At 44.3% G+C, this 25,282-nt stretch overlaps 1 protein-coding gene across 2 annotated transcripts in view; it reads right to left on the bottom strand.

The window, feature by feature from the left end:
• Positions 1-512: 512 nt before the first annotated feature.
• Positions 513-25,282, bottom strand: part of ACAD8 (acyl-CoA dehydrogenase family member 8) — a 597,193-nt gene continuing 572,423 nt past the window's right edge. For both annotated transcript variants that reach the window (XM_032964393.2, XM_076071224.1), the window contains 2 exons: positions 17,483-17,585; positions 513-2,273 (listed from right to left, as the gene is read on the bottom strand). In XM_032964393.2, coding sequence (XP_032820284.1) covers positions 2,218-2,273; positions 17,483-17,585 — 159 coding nt within the window. In that variant the 3' untranslated portion in view covers positions 513-2,217. The remainder of the gene's footprint in view (positions 2,274-17,482; positions 17,586-25,282) is intronic.

Genomic DNA, 25,282 nt, shown 5'->3' with positions numbered 1-25,282 from the left:
CTATGTGAAAATATTTTTTTCCCCCTGCAGTGAAAATATTAAACACAACGAATCTCTTATTAAAGGAATTCAAAAAGCACAAGATAACATAAATAAAAGCCCTCCAAAACAAACGGCGAATGTGATGGGAATAATACAGACAAGATGTCAACGACTGGCCAAACATTTTTAAAATATATCTTATTCATCATTCAAAATAGCTGTAAAGGACCATGCTTAACCTTCACGGAGATATGTGAGCATCCGCTTTGAGTTTAACGCATTGCAATTTAACGTAGCCTAAATTGCTAATTAAAGAATTCAATTTGAAATGTCACCGACGAGCATTCACAAATGATTTGTCACCATCAGGCACACTGCAAGGTGTTCATGGAATTAGAACTGATGTCGGCAATTGGTGTCAAGATACAAGACTGTGCAAAAGTTGCTAATACAACAACACAAAAAAATCAGTGCGTCAAGTGAAAAAAAGGTCCACAGGCAAAACAAAGTAAAGAATGACAGTTCACCAATTTTTTCTTCAATTCTTTTTTATTCCGTAATTCCACAGATAAAGTGTACGTTTACCAAGGCAGAGATGCTGGAGGAAAAAAAAGTGCTCACAAATATTGTCAATTTAGGCAAATTAAAAATATTCTCAAGACCAATGAAATCAAATGAATCTGATTTAAATATTCATGTTATCTTTGTCATGGTTGAGTACGTACCGTTGGTTCCCTGACTTCAGAGAGCCATCGTGCACATTTCTCAGCCAAACGTAGAAGTGACGAAAGGTTGAATGCCCTCAAGTTTACCCATTTCATATATAAATTCTGTAGGCGAGCATGACAAGTTCTGCACACACACGACTTTAATTAGGACCTAAGCTGCTCAGCCATGTATAAGCATCTTTCGAGCCTGAGATTATTACCGGGTTAGATCAGATTGCTGGGATTTTATCTATTTTAAAGCTCAATTCAATGTAAAATATATACGGAATTCATTTCGAAGTTTCTTTGTGCAATTAATTTTCAATATTTTGAGCTAAAGTTCATGTATCACTGCAATTACTTGTTAATGAAACTATGATATTTATTAAGCAGTTTGCAATCTTATTAAATGCAGCACTGCCCCCGTAGAAAGCGTGGCAGCCCAAAGAAATAACCTGTGATAACCTATTGTTGATTAAAATATAAATGCATTTTACTACGTGAGAAATTAAATCCCATAAGTACCCCTAAAGCAATTATGGAGACTCCATAATTTTATCCAGATCCTTGTGTAATCCTTTCCTAAAATTGGGACTTTATACAAAAATTATAAGAATATACATCTTATATAAGAAATTATGCGAATTCATTACATATGCAAATGATTAAGTTTGTTGGTTGTCTTTAGCAAGCTGACAATGCTACTGATGTGCCATCAACAATACGTCAATTTTAGAAAATAAATTACATACAGGATACTGTGGTAATGTTCGACATTATAATTTTCTAAATGGCAAACTCAAATGTACACATTTTGACCAATATTACCCAATTATTAATTTGGTCTTTCAAGTTGGTTTAAATCCAGGGCAGGGTCAACTAGATCCACCATCGTCTATCCATCATTATAATCATCAAATCAACATCTCTTGGGTGGTGTTACCTGGTGAGGAAATGGTGTGGCCAGCACCATGACCAGCCACATTTGACCTCCCTTCAGTGCTAATGTTCATGTATCGCACCAGTTACTCATTTAAGCCAGAGTTGACCCTTTCACTGGCTCAGTTACTATTTTTCAGTGATGCTGTGCATGGCGAGAAATTTAATATTTTGTACTCACCATTATGCTCCTATTTTAACAACTATATGTCCACAAAACAAAGACAGAGATTCCCAAAAGAGCTTTTTCAGGCTGTTGCAGCAAGGATTACCTCTAAAGGCCCGCACGGTATACAACAGGGTGGTGTAGCCAGAACACCTTTGTCTCCCCATTGCTGATGTTTACACACCGCACCAGGTACTCACTTAAGGCCGGGTTGCACCATTTTCCATTAAAGTTGAACATGGCTTAGAATTGCACCTTGTGTGCGAACCATTACTACTCCGATAACTGTATGTGCACACACACACACATAAGCACGTGCAACAAATAAATGAAAAATCGGTAATCATGACAAATTAAAATAAAAAAAATGTGGTGCGAGGGGAGACGCTTGTCATCTTGAAGGACATAAATCCTGAGCCTTGTTCACTGGTCTTCAAGCAAGCTCCTGGCCACGATCATTCTCATCACTTCATTGGTACCTGAAGAAAAATGGGGAAGACAGCTGCACTCAGCAGATAACAGGGAAGCCCTCTGCGTGTATACAGCTCACGTTATCAGGGCTCTCGCAGCCAGACAGCTCGAGCCCCCTGCTATTTAAATTAACCCATGGCCCGTGCTGCCCGATCCGATGCTATCTCAACATGACGCCAACGGTAAACACATTACGCCGTCAGTCAGGGAGGCCCTTTTAAATATAGTTCATGGTTCGCATCAAACTAAATTAAACTTAACAACCCATCACCGCGCATTGTACTGGGGGCAGCGGAACGCGATACCACAGGGTTCACAGCCAGTGTCTCACAACAAAACAAGGAAATTAAGATTCCTTTGACACTTTTTTTTCCCTTTAACATATAAATTGGTGATTTAAATGTGCAATACGGTTCCTTCAGCATGTGCCCATTTATCAATGTCACTTAAACCATCTCACGCAGGGCCTTCCCAACCGGGAGTTGAAGCTCTAAGCAGTGATTATGAAGAGTACTGTTTGCTTATATTACTCGTTTGGCTTTCTTCCCATCTTTGCAAACGCAGAACGCATGTGAAGAAACGTAAAGAGGACCCGCAATGTCTTGCTAACACCACTGCGAACAGAAGGGCCCCCCACTCGAGGGAGATCTAGAGAGTCCCCTATAGAGCAGTGTTGTTCATTGCAAGGCCCGCAGGCCACGAGCGGCCCCTGGTGGCCTTTAGTGCGGCCTCTGACTTGTGGCCCCCAACAATACACAAATGCGAAAAAAACCCTTTGCAGTCGGTATGGCGGACCTCACGCTGATGATGTCTTATTGTCGAAAGTGCCCCCCCCCCCCACCTTGAAAAATAGTGAAGAACACTGCTCTTGAGGGTATTCTAGCCTGCTTCCACACTCTACCTCTCCACAAGCGATTTGCCCATCGACTAACTGGAGTACCAAATGACACTGCTGTAACGAATTAAATCCTGGTGTCTCACCGGATGGGGTTGATTAAACATACGCTGAATAACGAGCGCAATCAGAGCGTAGCCCATATTCTTCCTTCTCCAGCGAGCATTGGGATTATCCTCATCCAGTTTTTAGTGGAAATTCCACATTCATCTGGCGGAGGACAATATCTACGCGGAACAACCCCTACCGACTTCCCACTTAGTGGTACTTAACGAAGCATCCCCGGATGATGAAAAAATATGTAATCTAACTTATTTCATGTTATTTGTCAATATCGCTCATACCGCATTTATATTTAGAGGTCAGATACACTTTGTTTTTGTTGCATACATCGAGGGTGACCAACAGAGGTAACATAACAGTGCCTGCACAACACAGCCATCACATTAATGCAATTTATTTTATTTGGCATGGGGGGATTTAAAAAAAAACAGTTTGGTAGCTGGGAGGCTCAAGGGGAAAATTCCTGTGTCACAATACTAAGTCAGCTTTGCTAATATCCCGAGTTCAAATAGATCTCTCGCAACGGAGCTTAAACCAGGTTTTCCACGTGTAGCAATTCAGTGAAATCAGCTAAATCTATTTGGGGCCAAGCACAAACGCAGAGCTTGAATAATGCCAAACAATACAAGTGAAGCTGAAGGTTATTATGCCATGCAGCATCATGGTATTTACCAAAAAATGCCATGCAAATGTCATTAAAGATTTGTAAAGCTACCTGCTTTAAAAGCATCTGTGTAATTTGAAAGTCTGCAGTAGTAATGCAACATGGGCAAAAAGAGAGAGATCAAGAAGATACCATAAGCAATTCTGATCATGTCACAACACCTCACTACCATTGCTTGTTTCTGCCAGAACCTGCTAATGTTGATCACCAGCCTCCCTCCTCTGTCTGATCTTATGGTGTCCTGACATTGGCTTTAGGTGTTCACCTTGGTTGTCGACCTCTGGCTGCCAGTTCGACTGTCTGTTTTGATAACCAGGTCTCCTCCGTCCTGCATATGCGCCACATTTTTTACCACCACCACCTCCTCCACGTGACTTTGGAGACGATATCGGTTCCTGTCACCACATTAACCCATGTGGCTGGTACAATTATTCAACCTCGGTTGTTGTTTTTTAAAAGAAAAAAAAAACTATTTACAAATGTATTCATAAATATAAAGAGTCACCGCTACATGATAAGCAATTGCAATCTGATGACACATTAAGAATTGAATAGTAATACAGAGTTACGGCTACCTGTGTTTGCTAATCTTATTAATAACACGTTCTTTATAACATGACCCAAAGAGCTGTTGCATAGGTTGACGCGACACGGCAATACTACATCGTACCACATAATATCCACAGTAATAATATCATCCGTTTTGATTAATACCTTAAAACTGTGATTATTATCGTTGCTCATTACATTTTTTTCAAGTATGTTACTTCCTGACAAAAAAAATCATTAAAATATATCAAACAACGTTGTGCATAAACAGGTCCCTGCAGGGTGGGCTGGTAGGAACATTGGAATTATGCGCAATTTTATTTTTACACCCCAACAGCACGAGATTTCACTTCGTTAAAGTATTGAAAGGGGACGGACGAACGGACGGACGGACACATTAATCTATTGCAGGCTGGCACACTCGGTTTACAACTTCGTTCCTACCAGTATAAATGGTTGTTACCCATTAGTTATCGCTTTGTAAAAACATTCTGCGGTAAATGATGCAATGTCTACGTATATTGGAGTTAAATATTTAATGAAATGGAGTGTGACTGGCAGCGCGTGCATGATAAGCGTGATCGACTGCAATGATTACCAATACTTCTGGCAGGCTTAAACCTAGTGAACGGCAGTTGAAGAATGTTAAAGCAATCTTTAATCATACTGGAAGTACAGCAAAGCACAACAAATATCAAAATGTAAAACACTAATGGGAGATATACAAATGTGAAATACATACAAACTTAAGGGAAACTGATATCACAATCATGATATTGTGAAATTAATATTGTAGCATATTGTGAAAGGTCATATCGCGCTCACCTGAGTGGCTGTCATGTATGCGGTGCGATGCAAATGGAATCACCACGCAGGGGAATGATGCTCACTGAACAAAGTCGTCGATACCTTATTCGGGGTGTTCTGGTAAGCACGGATAGAGGCGGCCACAACACCCCTCCCCAGAGAGAATCTCGGGATCAACCCTCTGGTGGAAGCCCATCTGCTAGCAGCGCCGTGAGCAGGCAACCGCAGGGCTACGCCTTTACCAAAGGCAATGCTACACCACGACAGCGCGGTCATCAATGGACGGGCTGGAGGGATGCAATGCTGTCAAAGCCGGCCTTGACGAAACGTGACGTGCCTATCTCACCGTTCGCATACAACTCACGCGCGTTAGGCGCGCCCAGTGGACATTGTGTCAACATCGAGCGCAGGGAATGGCAAACAAACAAAATACTCGCTCTCTTGATTTATACACTGAGATGGTGGGAACATCTTGCGAGAGGAACATCTACAGCGCATTATCTTCTGCGTTCTGCGTGAAGCGCAGCATGTCGTGCAGTTGCTCACATTTACGATAAAAAAAACGAATTCTCGAAACAAAACTTTTTCAATGCCGACAATTCTTTTTGAGGCCGATTGCAACAATAGTAACAACAAAAACCCTACTGGCTGCATGCTTTAGTGAGCATGCTAAGTGCCTGATGCATGGTGCCAGACAGTGATATTTAACAGACTAAGGAGAGATTAATAGAAGCTGACGGCTGTGTGTGAGGCTGTGTGTGTGTGTGAGGCTGTGTGCATGCACGCGTGTATCCACACAGTAGCACAGTAATTATTTCAGTGCACTACTACCTGGGCACAAGTTCTGGCCATGCACAACATAAAGGGCACATGGTGGCTGAACCCTTATCCTGAGCTCCCCCTTGTTTGACAAGTGCCTGGAGCGGTTTATATTAATATCAACGTGATGGAGACAAAGGTGCCTGGGCGTGTTTGTGTCCCGTTGTGTGCTATGCCACCCTCATGGGGTCTCGCTAACAGCATTGGTCATATAAGGTGCAAAGATGAACAGGGGGTGAGTATCTTCGTGTTTGGATGCAGTTTTTCTTTCGTATGGCACGATGGAACAGCAACAGTGTTTGCACGTGTTACAGATGAATGCTAATTTTTTTCAACCTATCCAAGGAGGCAGCGGACGCCGTGGGGATCGCAGCCACACTCCTCGGATGTGCATGGATGTCAGGGGTTGCGGTGGGTGGCTGGCACCACTCCTGTGCCACATCGATTCCTGGCAGTGCTCATCAGTGGGGAATGTTATATTAACCTGGCCTGGGCCACCCCTACATTCACTCAGCCTAAAATGAGCAGATGTGGTAAGGTCAACTTAGCCCATCATCCGTTTGCAGGTGGTAAAATGGGGACCCACTTTGAGGGAGATGAACAGAGGTTGTCAGATGGAAGGCGTAAGCCTCCTGGTAACAAACTGGAAATTCTACTCCTAGCTCTGGGCCACTGATGGAGATGACCACCACCCCAATTGCTAACCTGTGTAATGGACATTGCCTCAGTTGTATCAAGGACAACCACGTCGGAGGCTGGCCTCACTTCCTGTTGCCCTTCCCTCGCACCTCTGATTAGCACGCGTGGTCACGTACGGTGCGGGAAGAAGTTCAACCTACGTGCATGCGTAGATACTGGTTCATGCTCTGTACTGGCCTTAACAGATATACAGTTAAAGAATTTGTCCAAACAATCAAATTAGAGAAAATGACGCAGCACCTGATAAAAACGAAGCCTAACCTGAGCTTCACTTGGGGCTTCATAGTTTTTAAATGTTCTTACTCGGCAGGTTTGAGTGACGTGTGACAGAGCTTATTCAACTGCCGCGTGCCTAATAGACGTGCAGGTGCTTCTTGTAATCCTGTTCACTATTTGAATCGGGCCACGATGAGCAAACATTTTAGCGTTGGATTAAAATCTTCTTTATTCCCAATGGCGTATATAATGACTCACATGTGTCATCCAACACTGTGGAGGTAGTTGAGCTCATGTATCACACGCAACCCCATCATTTTGTAAATAAACACCCACCTGCCGAGAAGTGAGAGGTGGCCCCTATGACGGAGGATTTTCTCCATGCAATGCTGATTTTGTAAACACGTGTCAAAATCAGAATCTTTATGAGATCCTTGAGAAATATAAAGTTCAGTTTTAACAGATTTATTTTTCGTGATTTGCTTACCTTTCCCTATACTTTGCACTCTTATCTTTATTTTGTATTTCGTGTAACTTTCTGACCTGCCCCAACTGGACATCTGTAAAAAAAAGAGTTTCAGAGAAATCCGATGAGCTCTGAAACTCTTTTTTTCGCAGATGTCCAGTCGGGCAGGTCAGAAAGTTACAAGAAATACGAAAGAAAGATAAGCGTGCAAAGAATAGGGAAAGGTAAGCAAATCACGAAAAATAAATCTGTTAAAACTAAACTTTATATATTTTTTTACCAGGGACCTCAAGATAACCCCTTAAAGTGTATATGGCCTACTCTTATTTGTTGGCTAGATGTCGTAGAGCAGGTGGAAATACCCACAGTTACCCCCACCGCACGAGATCAATTAGTCGATTACTATTTATTTTACTGGGTGGACAGAGGCAGAATGATTCAAGAAACTTGCTCATTCTTTGAACTGTCGTGCTGAAAGAACAAACCAGTGACCTCTGGATGACAAGTCCACTGCGCTAGCCATGGCAGTATGGGAGCATCTCTCAGCACGTATAATAACTCAATAAAGAAACGGCCAGACATATCCCAAGCAATAAAAGGACAAGGTTGATGCATGCCTGTATTCAAACAAGGGTTGGTGGATCGTGTGGATTTGTAAAACTGCCAAAGCCAATGGGCTGTGGGGTGGGCGGGAGATTGCAGCGTAACGTGTGGGCTCGTGAACCTATTAGTCGAGTTAACAATAAAGGTTCTTGGGTTAGATCGCGTCAGGATAAATATGTCTAAACCCTCCACCACCCGACACGGCCAATCAGTAAGGGATTTGTCTCGTAAACAAAACGCCAAATAGTTCACTACTTCAGCCCACCGGTGTGTTGAAGAGTGAATTCACAACATTTACAATCTGAGTATGACGTTTCACTGATAATTACATCCAGCATCATCGGGCGATTTGCCCGATGATGCTAGCAAATCGCGAAAGCCTATGAATATTGGTCGCGAAACCTTACGTGTTAAACTATTAGTGTAGGCCAGGGGTCGGCAACCAAAATTACAAGAACCATTTTTTTCTAATCCGGTATAAAAACTCAACATTTCAAGAGCTGCAATGTACGTGAATACGTACAGACATTACGTACATGAAGCAGTCCGTGAAGGGCCACATGGGGCTCCGGCGCCGCAGGTTGCCGCCCCTGGTCTAGACCATTGAGTGTGATCACTTTGCAGGCATGGGTTATTTTTTTTGCCAGGTACTCTGTTAATGTCTCACGTGCAACAACAACAAAACAACAACAAAAAAACCCATGAAAAACGTTGAATTGGTCAAAGCAACCCAATGCAAAGCACTTCTCAAAATCACTCTTGGGACTCATTGAGGCTTTCCTAAATAAATGAATGCCTTATTATAAAGAAACGAAACCGCCAGATGAATCACTGTGGGTCACACGGTGCTTTTTCTGTGGAGCCATTAGACCATCCTTGTTGCATTGTGGTGCCCAAGATCCATCAGCCGCTGGGGGAGGAAAAAGGCAATGGGCAAAACCAGGGAGGGTCTGGTTGCATAATGTGGGTCATATGGCAGTCAACGTGACAATGCTACAAAAGTGAACTTATTTTCATCAACTCTGAAAGTATTCCTCTTTTTAGTTTAGCGGCTTCATTCCGCACCTCCGATTAGCACAGTTGGCTATGTACGGTGCGAAAGAAATTCAACATACATACAAACATTCACATATTGCCCACTGATAAGTCTGACGACTTGAGTTTTGTATGCTTATTTTTGGCCTTAATTGATGCTGACTAGCAGCACTGGCCCTACAGGCAAAGGGGTGCATCGAGAGAGATTTGTTTGTATGTGTACATGTTTATATTTTGTCTGTTATTTTGCTTGATGGCGTATGTGCATTTGTTTTCCCCTGTGTGTCTATATACTGTGTGTGTTTTGTGTCTTTGTGTTTTAAGGCCTTAATTGGTACTCTCAAACAGTACTTGCCCCTAAAGGCAGAACGCATAAATAATGGATAATTATTTTCCTGTGTGCATATCTTCATATATTGTGTACTCGCCCCAACAATCCATTAAGGCTATACGAGGATATTTGTCTTTGTACTTTACTTGTCTTTTATGTGCATATTTACGTTGTATACTGTATGTGTATGCATTTGTGAATGTGCATGTCGTGTGTGTTGCCCCTTGAGCATACGCAGAGAAAAAAGTACGCCGAGACTGGCACAGGCGTCGTGATGACGTGACAACTGCTGAGCGCCGAATGGCTGTTCTTGTCGCTGTATGTGGGTCTGTGAGCACGTTTGTGTGCGTTGGTGCCGGCATGTGTGTGTGTGACCAGGGTGGGTATGTCGGTGTGCATGTATAGGGTGAGCAGTTGTGTTACGATTAGCGCACTGCGCCACAAACCTGGCCTACCCGAGTTTGATTCCCGCTTACGGCTAACACCAGTGACGATTATCTGAACTGGTCCTGGGCATCCACAAGGTCGACTCGGCCTCAAATGAGTACCTGGTCTGGTGTGTAAACATCGCCACAATGGAGACAAAGGCGGGCGGGCGTGGTGCTGGCCACCCCACCCCCTCGTGTGCCACAGTGCCGGCCTTCACAGGTGCTACTCGCTCACAGCACCTGCCCCAACAGTCTGTTACCGGCTATACGGGGGATCTTGGGCTTTGTATTCAGGTCAGCATACACAGCATCATGCAGACGATTAAAGGGGGCATAGACTCAATACCCCGGGGGGTCAGGGCAGCTCTAATAGGGTGGGGGCTATGGGGGCGGGGGGTCAGCTACGGGGTTGCGGAGCAGGAAACAGCGATGGAGACAAATGTAGCCCTGCACAGTGCAGATAGAATGTCATATTATTTTGATTTAATCAGTTACTTTCAATTTGATGAGTAACTTGCGAGAAGGTAAGCCAGGCCAGTCTCTATCACTAGCATGTTGTGTTCATCATCACCCGATCACCACCATTCTCACCACCATCATAAAAAAAACATGAATAACTGAAAGCCATTGTGATGTAGGTCATCAAGGTTGTTGGACCATATTTCCCCACGCTGGAACAAGTTGGTGAAATAAATAAACCTCAGTCCATCATCCACTCTGGGTTGATAAAGAGTAACTTTGGAATGATTTACCAATAGTTGTCGCTATTCCTAATCCCAGACATGGGAGTAGAGCATTTCCACGACTATTTTTGGACTAAATTTCGATTTAAAGCTTTCGTGACTGCAGGGATTCATCTTCTGGGTTCCTTCGGTAAAGTCACATAGAATGGAGATAAAATAATAAAAGAATAAAATTCTCACGACGTTTCGGCCACAACACAAGTAGCCTTCCTCAGGTGAAGAAACATGACTGTCCAGAAGACAAGCGCTGTCTTCTGGACAGTCCTGAGGAAGGCTACTTGTGTTGTGGCCGAAACGTCGTGAATTTTATTGTTATTATTTTTATTATTTTATCTCTATTTTTGGACTATCATCTGAGATGATTGCCAACTCATTATTTCAGAAGGGAGTCCAGTCAATCTTAAATTTTGGCTATCACACTGATTGCAAGTTTAACAAGATGTAATGGTAGCAATGGACTGTACAAGGCAGTACTTGCAAAATGAAACGTAGGCGCATATCACACACACGCCATCATAATAACATCGCGATAATTAAATTCACACAGTCCCTGGCTATCTGCTGATGCACCTTGTTAATACTACTTTCTGGTATTTTCCCATTATTATAAACACATGAACTGCGATGGCCGTTGTGTGCCAGCGTTAAATCTAACATCCAAAATAAGAATGCCTCCAAGAGTGTTGTAGGGCTTGCTGGAGAAAGATGTGGCCCTGTTTTCCCCGACTACTTCCTGACGTTACCCTACTTGCCCCATCTTCTACCTTTCCTGGCAGATCGTGCACCTGGCGCAGCCTGAAAGAGACCTGGTTAATCATGCACAAGGCGCAGCCTGAGTGAGGTCTGGTTGACAGTGCACCTGGCACAGCCTGAGTGAGGCCTAGGAAATCGTGTACCTGGCGCAGCCTGAGTGAGGCCTGGTTGATCGCGCCCATGGCGCAGCCTGAGTGAGGCCTAGTTAATAGTGCGACGGACCCCAAGCTGTGTTCCTGCCAAGGCAACATTGCTGTGGACCCCAACCTGTGTCCCTGTTAAGGCAACATTGCCACGGACCCCAAGCTGTGTTCCTGCCAAGGCAACATTGCTGTGGACCCCAACCTGTGTTCCTGCCAAGGCAACATTGCCACGGACTCCAAGCTGTGTTCCTGCCAAGGCAACATTGCCACGGACCCCAAGCTGTGTTCCTGTCAAGGCCACATTGCCACGGACCCCAAGCTGTGTTCCTGCCAAGGAAACATTGCGACGGACCCCAAGCTGTGTTCCTGCCAAGGCAACATTGCGACGGACCCCAAACTATGTTCCTGGAAAACTTCACGGAGATCGTCAATACGGCCAAGAGTGGTGACTGAAGAGTCCCCTGTGTGGGCTTCAGTGGGGCCGTCTGGTCGGGCAGCAGAGACGCAATAGACCAAGAAACGACATTCCAGTCGTGGGCTGAGCTCAAGGAGGGCGAGCTCGAGCACCATCCTGCGGCGGGGAAAGGAGGTGGTGCAAGCGGTTCAGCTGAGCCCACAACAGCCAAAAATCTGCTGTCCCTGTCTAGGGCGGGGGAGGGGGCTGTTCAACGCTAGCACATGGGCGAGAAGCCGTGCATGTGTGACGAGTGCGGCAAGTCATTTTCTCACGCTCGGCCTACAAGTATATATATTTTCTTTTCCGCTTGTGTGTTAATCTGTGTTTACTCCGGATATTTTAGAGATGGAAATTCTCCTGCTGTGTATCCTACTGCTGTCCCTCCCGGCCATATCTAGTGCCACACTCAACTCTACAAACAGCTACCCTCGTAATTTTGCGTCCATACTTGTTGCTCGATTTGCCACTACACCTGCTAATGAAACAGCTCATAGACACGTCTACACTCCATCATTGTATCCTTTTAAACCCTATCTTTGTCCCATTACTTCACCAGCACTCCTTCCAAACTTCATTCTGCTCTTAAAAATAACACCTTCTGCGAGCTACTGCTATTCGTCCAAGGTTCGCCGCTCTTCATCCTTTCACAGAAAATACTTGTGCAAACTATTAATTCTACTTTTCTTATTTCTGGGTGGTATTGAGCTTCATCCTGGCTCAAATGAAAATAACTCGTATAATTCTGTAGATTTTTCTGGCAGGAAAGGTGTTGGTGTTCTACATGTCAACATCAGAGGGCTTGTGATTAAATTAAGTCAACTAAAACTAGAAGTGGCAAATCTTGACCCGGACATTTTTTGGCTAACAGAAACATCTCTCACTCCTGCCGTCAATGACTTTCAGATTGCGAATGACAACTACAACCTTAAATTTTGATTTAAAGCTTTCGTGACTGCAGTAATTCATATTCTTAGTTTTTTCGGTAAAGTCACGTTGAAGAGAAACAACAAAATAACAAAATATATATAAAACAATAAAAATTCTCACGACGTTTCGACCATAACTCAAACGGTCATCATCAGGTGTGTCGGTTTGCATAAATTTATTTTGAAAACGGCATATTTTATTTATTTATTTATATAAAAATAACGTTTGCGTCACGCGCAACGATTGGCTGTTTGCCAGGACTAGTCCATCTATTTTTTGAAAAGAGGAGGGGGGAGACGAAATTTGTTTTTATGTATGCTGTCTGAAAGCCACTGTAAGCGTGAACAATCAATCAAGAACTGAAATGATTTATCAAATCTTTCCAATGATTGCTTCTATCTTAGCAATCATTGGAAAGATTTGATAAATCATTTCAGTTCTTGATTGATTGTTCACGCTTACAGTGGCTTTCAGACAGCATACATAAAAACAAATTTCGTCTCCCCCCTCCTCTTTTCAAAAAATAGATGGACTAGTCCTGGCAAACAGCCAATCGTTGCGCGTGACGCAAACGTTATTTTTATATATATAAATAAATAAATATGCCGTTTTCAAAATAAATTTATGCAAACCGACACACCTGATGATGACCGTTTGAGTTATGGTCGAAACGTCGTGAGAATTTTTATTGTTTTATATATATTTTGTTATTTTGTTGTTTCTCTTCAACGTGACTTTACCGAAAAAACTAAGAATATGAACTACAACCTTTTTCGGCTTGACCGAGGATCTAAAGGAGGTGGAATTGCCATCTATGTTCGTAATACTATTGCATGTTCACTAGCTCACTCCTTGTTTAAAAAACGTTGTTGAAGGTCTGGCTCTCAAAATAACTCTCCCAAATAATCAACAGATATTGGTAGTGTGCTTCTATCGACCGCCTAGTGGGAAGGATGTTGAAGCTGCATCTGCACTGAGAGAGCTTTTTGGGGGCCTCCCTAAAGGTGAAATAGTTTTAGTGGGTGATCTAAATTGGAATTGGCTAAACCCGTCGGCCGTGGCCACAAATTTTGCTGATGAATTTAATCTGTTTCAATTAATAAATGTCTCCACGAAACCCAACCTAAAAAATCCAGGACAGTCATCTCTGCTCGACGTCCTATTGACAAATTCCCCTCACAATTTCACACTGACTGGTGTTCTGAGTAATAACCTTAGTGATCACTCCTTCATTTTTGGGGTGAGATCATCAGCCAGATCCAAAGCCCCCCCTAAATTGGTTGAGAAGCACTCTATGAGACACTTCAGCACTCAGGCATTTACTAATGATGTGCTGCACTCGGATATTGACATTGTCTGTGATATCCCCAACCTGACTACGGCTTGGGAGACCTTCAGGTACACGTTTCTCCAAATTCTTAACAAACATGCTCCGTTGGTTAGATTTAAAACTAAAGGCAACCGCCCACCATGGTTTGATTCTTTGATTACAAAGCTCATGAAAACTAGGGACAAGGCTTGGGCATGTGCTCAGAAAAGTAATTTGGTCCATGACTGGCTAGAATACAGGATTTTAAGGAATAGATGCGTCAAAAAAATACGGCATGCAAAAAATGCCTACTTTTCCTCCACTCTCGGAATCATGTGGAAATGCCAAGATTTTCTGGAAAACAATCAAATGTATCGAAAAGACATCCAAAACAGACAATCTGCCCGTTGAGCTTAACCGAAATGGGGAATATTTTTCAGATCCCAATAAAATAGTTGACAATTTTAACCTTAATTTTTCTGAAGCTGGTAACCGTTTTGATAATGTATTGGGAATCACCCTTGCTCATGCAAATTCCTACACCCCTGTCCAAACATTAAACGAATTTAGTTTCCAGCCAATCCACGAAAGTAATGTTCTGAAACAAGTGTCCTACCTCAAACGGTCCTCCTCTACTGGAGCACATAGTATTCCCATCTTTGCTCTACTAACTGTTGGTCACCTAATATACAAACCTATAGCCCAAATTTCAACCTGTCCATCAAAGAAACATCAGTTCCTCTAGAATGGAAACATTCCTATGTCCGTCCACTTCACAAAGAGGGCCCTAAAGATGATCCAAATAACTACCGACCTATCTCAACTCACGACTCCAACATTACTCGAGCTAAAAATTTTACTTGCAAGAAAACAGATCATATATCTCAATGGGCTCTCTCACCTGCCCCCCCCCCCAAAAAAAAAAAATGGGGCAACAAACAGAATTTTTAGGTTACTTAAAAAAAAGCATGTGGTTCTGGCTCCATCAATGGAATGCAATCTGTGAGTTCAGGACATCAGTGTGTCCCCATTCGACTGAGCAATTAATTCCAACTTGCAAACCATTGCTCAATTTATACTCTCAAGATGAACAGAATTGATTCAACTTTGGCCACTTAATTTTTTTTTTGGGAGTTGCGGGCGGGGGAGCGGCAGTCATTACACACGTTATTCTTTTCTTTTACGGGTGCATTCATCCCTGCTAGGTGTACGACATTTCACTGGGCGTACACGGAGGCCGTTTCACGCGATGAGACAATGTTCATTTTTCATTTGTTCACCCTTGGGGCTTGAACCTTGGAACACGGCACCCTCGGCTCACTACGCTGCCACAAGGTGTGAGGCCAGTGGGCTATTCAGATGCCTGCTGGATTGCTTATATATAGTATCGCTAATTAATTCCATTGTGAGTGGGTGGTGTGCGCTGTCGAAATAGCTGTTGCTTAGGGACATGCCACTTCGTCTAAACATATTCAGAGTCACCCGGCAGTATAAATGGATACGTGGCAGTTCGTCGATCAGCAGGTTGTGTGTGGTAGGGTGAAGTGTGGGTACTCCCACCCCTTCAAAGACGTCTGGCCAGCGTGGAAAGGTGGTCCACATTCCCTCTAGAGGAGCGCTCGAGAGCGCCCTCTAGTCGAGGCCCTTCCACCAGCAGTGGTGTGAAAATTCAATTGCAGGGCCGTGCCTTTACCTTTTGTTTTACACAACCACCGTTTTATTTTTTTTGCTCGCAATCAATATCTGTGAACTAATTATATTAACAGCACAATTAATTGGAATGGAAATAGGTTTATATCGAGTTTTATTGACAAATTATATTGATATCCCTTGTGTGCGTGGCAGGTGTTTTGTGCGTGTGCTTGTGTGTGTTATGGTATAACTTCGATCTAATTTAGTCAGGCTGCACAATCACCATCTATAATTTCAACAAGGATCCCCTAAATGCCTGTTTTTTACACTTATGCTACGAGTATGAGTGATTTTTATTTTTAAATACTCCTAACTGCTCAGTGGTTAGTACAGTACATTTATTTGAAATCCAGGAAAGAGTCAACTCAAACCGTCATCCCCAATGAAGACATTTCGGAGAAACTGGCTCCCACCATGGGAATGAGGAATTTCCACCGCTGGCTCAGGGCCACCCATGGTGTTGAGCATCACCATGATGCTCGCTTGAACAAGGACACACGAACTATGCTAAATTTGGTCATCTTAATCGGTTATTGTCTAATAACGGCTGGATGAAGTCACCTGGTTCTGCAAGCCACCTCTATGTTGCACACGAGGAGCCAGTCTAATCACTCCATCTCCGTCAGAGGCTGTTCTCTCCGGCGCAGTCCTCTTCATCACTCATCATGCCTTTTATGCAATCCATTATACTGACTCAGGTTTCTTAATAGTCAATACATATGATAATAATAATAATAAACACAGCTTATATGGTGCCTTTCGTAAAATATCAAGACGCTGATTTGTGATGACTCCATGATCCATGTGCTCCCTTTCTGTCTCTTCGTATAATTCCGAGTACGTGTCTCGAGGCGTGGTCTACCCCTTTCTGGCTGCTCTCCAAGCAAGCAAAGAGCAAGTGTGTGAAGCAGCACCTGAGATTGTGGGCTGGAAATACACACGGACGTGGTTTGGTAGATTTCAGTGGCAATTACAATTTGTATTCAGGATTTAAATGCAGCTGCATCTCAACTTCCAAGACTTTATCACAACCTTGATGCTTCCTCACAATAATTTCCTTCATTTGCCAGTTCCCAAAAATGTTCAACAGTTGCCTTCTAACCTGCAAGGCCCGCTCTGACATTCTCCCGCCCTCTGCCTGCAGGGCTCCTGCCTGGTTAATGACCTCTGTAAGTGCCACTCTAATGCATCACAGTGCTCATTTATATATCCTTTTCAGCATGTGTCCCACTGTATTTGTCAGTGTTTCTGGACCAGGATTTGTATGCATGAGCCGGTCAGGTAGCTCACCTGCAGAGCGATCAGCTCGCTGTTAAAAGGTTGCGCGTTCAAATTCTGGTTGGGAATTCACTCAGCCCATCATCCCCCCCCCCCCCCCCACCCAGGATCGTTCAAATGAGTAGTACTTTGTGGGGAAGTCAACTCGTGGTTGTTTACAGATAGGATCACCCCCACCATAAGAATGTCGAAATTCCAACAATGGCTTGGGGCTGTAAACGGGAAATGAGTACTGTCTCAATGCTCATTTGAGGAGGAAAGAACGTTTACCGTTAAATGTATGTAACGAAGCACAGTTGATCCCATTAATTCCCCTTAAGTATTGGCTGTCCTGACTTACCTTCAAGAATTTGATGCACGCGAGTGTCTCGCATGTACTGCTGCACAGGATAGTCCTTCAGGTACCCATAACCTCCATGCATCTGCAGAGCCTGGTTACATATCTGTGTCGCACACACACAAACACACGCAGAAAAAAATGGGATGTGTCAAAAGCACAGGGAAGAATCAGACGTAAACATCGTTTGACACATTACGGCACAAACCGTTTGTATTTGCATGCAGACGAGTTTCTTTCTGGCTATGTTCCTCTTCTCCCCGTGGCCGCTGTTCCCACATCGAGGTGTGGTCGACCCCTTTCTGGCTGCTCTGCAAGCAAGCAAAGAGCAAGTGTGTGAAGCAGCACCTGAGATTGTGGGCTGGATATACACATGGATGTGGTTTGGTAGATTTCAGTAGCAATTACAATTTGTATTCAGGATTTAAATGCAGCTGCATCTCAACTTCCAAGACTTTATCACAACCTTGATGCTTCCTCGCAATAATTTCCTTCATTTGCCAGTTCCCAAAAATGTTCAACAGTTGCCTTCTAACCTGCAAGGCCCGCTCTCTGCCTGCAGGTCTCCTGCCTGGTTAATGACCTCTGTAAACGAAGCAATTTTTATTTTACCAGGAAAGGCCTACTGAGCTACAGTGAGGGAAAAAAGTATTTGATCCCCTGCTGATTTTGTACGTTTGCCCACTGACAAAGAAATGATCAGTCTATAATTTTAATGGTGGGTTTATTTGGACAGTGAGAGACAGAATAACAACAAAAAAATCCAGAAAAACGCATGTCAAAAATGTTATAAATTTATTTGCATATTAATGAGGGAAATAAGTATTTGACCCCCTCTCAATCAGAAAGATTTCTGGCTCCCAGGTGTCTTTTATACAGGTAACGAGCTAAGATTAGGAGCACACTCTTAAAGGGAGTGCTCCTAATCTCAGCTTGTTACCTGTATAAAAGACACCTGTCCACAGAAGCAATCAATCAATCAGATTCCAAACTCTCCACCATGGCCAAGGCCAAAGAGCTCTCCAAGGATGTCAGGGACAAGATTGTAGACCTACACAAGGCTGGAATGGGCTACAAGACAATTGCCAAGCAGCTTGGTGAGAAGGTGACAACAGTTGGTGCGATTATTCGCAAATGGAAGAAACACAAAAGAACTGTCAATCTCCCTCGGCCTGGGGCTCCATGCAAGATCTCACCTCATGGAGTTGCAATGATCATGAGAATGGTGAGGAATCAGCTCAGAACTACACGGGAGGACCATAGTCACCAAGAAAACAATTGGTGACACACTACGCCGTGGAGGACTGAAATCCTGCAGTGCCCGCAAGGTCCCCCTGCTCAAGAAAGCACATATACATGCCCGTCTGAAGTTTGCCAATGACCATCTGATTGATTCAAAGGACAACTGGGTGAAAGTGTTGTGGTCAGATGAGACCAAAATGGAGCTCTTTGGCATCAACTCAACTTGCCGTGTTTGGAGGTGTAAACATTATGCATTCGGGGTGTTTTTCTGCTAAGGGGACAGGACAACTTCACCACATCAAAGGGACGATGGACGGGGGCCATGTACCGTCAAATCTTGGGTGAGAACCTCCTTCCCTCAGCCATGGCATTGAAAATGGGTCGTGGATGGGTATTCCAGCATGACAATGACCCAAAACATATGACCAAGGCAACAAAGGAGTGGCTCAAGAAGAAGCACATTAAGGTCCTGGAGTGGCCTAGCCAGTCTCCAGACCTTAATCCCATAGAAAATCTGTGGAGGGAGCTGAAGGTTCGAGTTGCCAAATGTCAGCCTCGAAACATTAATGACTTGGAGAAGATATGCAAAGAGGAGTGGGACAAAATCCCTCCTGAGATGTGTGCAAACCTGGTGGCCAACTACAAAAACGTCTGACCTCTGTGATTGCCAACAAGGGTTTTGCCACCAAGTACTAAGTCATGTTTTGCAGAGGGGTCAAATACTTATTTCCCTCATTAAAATGCAAATCAGTTTTTAACATTTTTTACATGCGTTTTTCTGGATTTTGTTGTTGTTATTCTGTCTCTCACTGTTCAAATAAACCTACCATTAAAATTATAGACTGATCATTTCTTTGTCAGTGGGCAAACGTACAAAATCAGCAGGGGATCAAATACTTTTTTCCCTCACTGTATATAGCTCTCTTTGCAGAAGCGACCTGGCCGCAAATGATAGCTCAACGAAGGGGCTTATCATGTGGAAATATATATCAGCCAAATACTCTAAACGCATGTTTCTAAATGTGGAGGGTAACACCGGAGGGCCCGGCAAAACATCCACAGGGAGAACATGCAAACTCAAAATATACACATGTCAGGGTTGGGATCGAACCCATGACCTCTTGTATACCAGGCGAGGTAGTTAACATATCGTCACTGCAGTGTCTATGCCTCCTCCATCCTACACGCTTGTCCCACTCATCACAATTTCCTCTTCTTGGTTATATCTTGAATACCACCTTGGCATATACATTCCAAACTGCGAAGTCGTTTCCTCAATTCTGCTGTACTCCTCACAGCATTACACCTTCACCAGAAGGTATGATGACACATTGCGTGGCAGCCAAGGAATGGGACAGATCCGTGAGGACTTCCACGGAAGAGATGGAGCAATAAAATGAGCTCATATTTAGGTGTTTGGTAGATTGCTACATTGAAGGGTTGTAAACGGTGGCATTGGCTGGAGGAAGTCTTCATCCAGGAGTGGATTGATGATTCCTTACATTATCTAGATCAGTGGCTGTTCACCTTTTACTGCAGCATATTGCCTCTCCGGTTCGCAATCGTAATTTTTTTGTCTATAAATATAAAATGTTGATAAATACATAGGTGTAATGAAACAAAGTAGTTGTATCTTCTTGGTTCTTTCGGTAAAGTCACGTAGAAGGGAAATAATAAAATAATAAAAATCAAACTTAATAAAATTAAATTCTCACGACGTTTCGGCCACAACACAAACAGCCGTCCTCAGGTGAAGAAACAGAACTGTCGTGATAATTTTATTGTATGTTTTATTTTTATTATTTTATTATTTCCCTTCTACGTGACTTTACTGAAAGAACCAAAAGATGAATCCCTGCAGTCACGAAAGCTTTAAATCGAAAAGTAGTTGTACTTACATAACTGTACTTGTGTTTCGATGATTTACCTTCTAAAAAAATATGGCCATGTCTCGCACCCCCAGAAAGGGCATCTCGCACCCCCAAGGGGTGCGTGCACCCCAGGTTAAGAACCACTGATCTAGATGTACCTGTACAGAGTCTTGAAGTGTGGTCGTACTTACACGCTATCTAAATGTAAATGGTATTGTGTTATAATAACAAAAGCTGTTATAGTGTATTTCTCATTAATAGGGGATAAATCAAAGCCAATAATGAAAAGTTATATATGGTATTGCTGTTGAGCTGTCTAAAGGCAAGCAGCACTCAGCTTACCAACCATAAGAGCTCGATTTTTATTCTCTGGAAGGGCCTTGTGAAGTTTTGCTTTATCCACAGTTAACGACTCACTCTGTGAAATAGACTCATTGCTGTAAAGCCACACGACTTGTGGATTAAAAACATAGTTAATGTAACATGTGGGTGCCCAATACTCCCGCAGAGACATTTCTTGAAAACTCCTAAAAAAGCTTGTCACCAGATGAAGTGGAGTTTGTGGGGAGAAAAATGTCGGTTTACTGCATAATACAGCATGAGACGGCTCGAACCTGGCAAGAGTTTGACTGTGGAATTATTCAACCTTCCGTGGGGATTATTACACTTTTTTTTTACCAACTCCACATGTCCTTGCGTCCTTGAAAGAAAAGTTTTCTTTTCGAGAAACAATGCAGACATGGGTCACTTGCTCGAAGTTTCATCATAAACGCAAGATTTTTGGTTAGAGCAAAAGCCACTGAACATTACATTCGCAGTGTCTCTTCTGAATTCACAGCAAGCTGGGCAAGCTAGTCAATCAAGTGAGGCACTGAAATTTAAACGTGGAGTTAAGATTTAGTGTGACTGCAAAATATGTCCTCATCCTCTCGTTTATAATAACAAAAAAATGCAAAAAACTACCTGCTCAAACAAGCAATAGGGTGGTCATCATCTCAAACAAAAGTCCTACCCAGTGGTGGAAATTCCGCATTCCCGCGGTGGTTACAAGTTTATCTATAGAATGGCTAGCGTTGCTTTCCAATCGTGGTACAAAATGTTATCAATCACAGAGGGATAATGGGCCGAGAGCCCCTGAACTAGGATTCAAGAATAGAAATCAGAGAACTGTAGTAATTTAAGATGTCCCAATAAACAATGGGAGAATGAAAACACCAGGAACTGAAACTGGGTAACGAGGCCATAGTATACTATGATATTATATACACACACACACAATCATTTTAGTGAGCAACAATTAAGGACAGTACTGCTTGGTCAGCACCATACCTCGCCAATTTTACTCCCGAGAGCTGAGGTTTACAGTTCTCACGAATAACTCGTGGGTGTGCGAGTCAGCCTCGGGGAGACTCGGTTCTGATAGCACCGGGACAATTGAACGTAGGCTGCAGGTTACGCTGTACAATGCATTAACATGTATGCCACCACTGCTATCACTCACCCACAAACTCTGAACAACTTCTGGAGCAATTTTTTTTACTTCGGCATATATATTGTATGACGCAATGACAAATGTGTAACTGACGGTGACTTGCTGATGTCTGAAAAATACATTCAACCAATGCAAGCCCGGTGTACGGCACTCACTCACTACTCACTCACTCACCATGCTGCAGGTCACAGCAGGTCACTCACTCATTCATCACCCACTACTCAATCACTCACTCACCATGCTGCAGGTCACAGAAAGTCACTCACTCACTCATTCACCCACTACTCAATCACTCACTCACCATGCTGCAGGTCACAGCAAGTCACTCACTCACCCACTACTCAATCACTCACTCACCATGCTGCAGGTCACAGCAGGTCACTCACTCATTCACCCACTACTCAATCACTCACTCACCATGCTGCAGGTCACAGCAAGTCACCCACTCACTCATTCACCCACTACTCAATCACTCACTCACCATGCTGCAGGTCACAGCAGGTCACTCACTCATTCACCCACTACTCAATCACTCACCATGCTGCAGGTCACAGCAGGTCACTCACTCATTCACCCACTACTCAATCACTCACTCACCATGCTGCAGGTCACAGGAAGTCACCCACTCACTCATTCACCCACTCACTCACTCACCATGCTGCAGGTCACAGCAGGTCACTCACTCATTCACCCACTACTCAATCAATCACTCACCATGCTGCAGGTCACAGCAAGTCACTCATTCACTCACCCACTACTCAATCACTCTCTCACTATGCTGCAGGTCACCGCAAGTCACTCACTCACTCACGCACTCAATCACTCATTCACCATGCTGCAGGTCACAGAAAGTCACTCACTCACTCATTCACCCATTACTCAATCACTCACTCACCATGCTGCAGGTTACAGCAAGTCACTCATTCACTCACCCACTCAATCACTCACTCACCATGCTGCAGGTCACCGCAAGTCACTCACTCACCCACTCACTCTCTCACCATGCTGCAGGTCACAGCAAGTCACTCACTCACTCACCCACTACTCAATCAATCACTCACCATGCTGCAGGTCACAGCAAATCACTCACTCACCCACTCACTCTCTCACCATGCTGCAGGTCACAGCAAGTCACTCACTCACTCACCCACTCACTCAATCACCATGCTGCAGGTCACAACGCTTCTCTTTCTGCTTCTTCCCTCGCACTGCTCCACTTCCCTCCAAATCCCTCCCATAATCCCTTTTCTCAATTTCATAATACTACGTAATTAAAGGAACAAATTAACTCGTAACTATCGTAACTTTCGTGGTGCTGTTTGTTGCTGGCTGTTTCGCATTTCGGGCATTTGAGCCTGTGCTCAACAATCGTGATAACTAAAATAATATAAACCTTCTGCTGCTGATGTTCATGGCTTGGACTCAAACCCAGTTGCTTTCAAGAAGCGCACTTACTGGAAGGCCATGCATTCACATGCTTACAATAACAGACTCCATTCGCCACTAAGTGGCGGTGATGTGACCACGGCCCTTGTGACAGGTTTAGTGCACTCCGAGGCCACGTGAACTGTCCTGAGATGACCGGCAGATGCACCACCTGTACCCCCTACCGTGGCAACTTGCTACATTTTATCCCCCCCCCCCCCGATCGTTGTTGTGAGCATCGATCCCCTGCCCTCTGCTGTTGTTGGCGGGCAACTGCCTCCAACTGCCCAGTAGCATCCTTCATGATCCTCCTCCATAGTGGCCGATCTTGACACTGCTGGTACTGGTCTTCGGCAAGTCAACGCAGCTCTGCATCCTCCTATACCGCATCAATCCAACTCTTCTCCAGGCCATGCCGTGCCCATTTATCCCCATCTAGCTGGCCAAACAGAAGTTGCTTGGGCAGGCGGTGACTGGGCATGCCAGCTACACGACTCAGCCAACGCAACCTTGCTCGCCAGAGGAGCTCACCGTTAGAAATGTATCCAGATCTTTCAATGATTTGTTAATAATCCTTGCCAGGATCTTTCCTGGCACACTGAGGAGGGAGATGCCCCAGAAGTTGTTCCAATCTGTATCGTCCACCTTCTTAAAGAGGGGGAACCACCAGGGCATAATTCCAATCCTTATGAACCTGTCCTGTGGTCCACACAGTTGTGATGATGTCATATAGGGCAGTTTGCACAAAGGCGGCACCCTCCCTCAGCAGTTCACTTGGGAGATAATCTCTTCCTGGCACTTTTCCTGGTTTGAGACTTCAGATTGCCCCTCATACTTCCTCAACAGATTGCCCCTCAGCCAGCCACTCACCACAGCCTCAGCAGGGTGGTCCCCACCTTACCCCATGATGTTATCTGGACTGAGGGAATTCCCCTCCCAAGACCTCACATAAATGCTCCGCAAACATGCAGACCTGTTACTGGGAGTCTGAGATCGGATCACCATTCTTTCACTTAAGGATGGTGATAGGTGCCCCACCCCTACATCGTGGCTCATGCTCTGTACTGGGCTCCTACTGGAATATAACAAAAAAAAGACAAAAAAAGGATGGTGATAGGAAAGGTGCTGCTAGTTACTTTTTGATGGAATTAAAGAGTGTCTTTCGAACACGAGCTATCGAGGTAGTTTCCATCTCCACAGCAACCGTCACCCACCACTCATCCTTGTGTAGAGGAGTAGTGTGAGCAACCATGAGGGGGCGAAGAGAGGGAGGTGCGAGCGAGTTGACAGCCGAGGATGACGTCACGTCACGGGTGCTGTAAGAAGGTATCTTCGGGAACAAAGGCGGGTCCGAGCTAGGGGGAGAAGCCGCCAAAGGGGGTACTTAAGGGGGACCACGTGACGAAGGCGTGGTCGTTGTGGGGAGCCAGGGCAAGGATCGGCTGGAAGAGGTCTCTCCCTCCTCGTCGCCGGGCGGTGTTGGATGAACCCCCGTCCCGGGCAGACGAGTGGGAGAGCCAAGGGGGTAGCCGAGAGCAAGGCTCCAAGTATTCAGTAAAGATCGGCTGAGAGAGAGGGCTTCTCTCTCCTCGTCGCCAGGCGGTGTTGGATGAACTCCCGCTTCGGCCGGACGAGAGAGAGAGAGCCCCAAGGGATAGCCGAGGGTAGGAAAATATAGTGTGCGGGGGTGCCCGGGGCAAGGACCAAGATTAGAGAGCACCTACCTCTGGTGTGAGTTTAGAGTGTTGTGTGCAACAGTGTTAATAAACGGCA

The sequence above is a fragment of the Petromyzon marinus genome, chromosome 32 (assembly GCF_048934315.1).
Source record: "Petromyzon marinus isolate PM22_M1 ecotype Great Lakes invasive population chromosome 32, UKy_Petmar_22M1.pri1.0, whole genome shotgun sequence".
In the NCBI taxonomy this organism is placed as follows: Eukaryota; Metazoa; Chordata; class Hyperoartia; order Petromyzontiformes; family Petromyzontidae; genus Petromyzon; species Petromyzon marinus.
The sequence above is the reverse complement of the archived record's forward strand: the minus strand, read 5'-3'. Positions and strand labels throughout refer to the sequence as shown.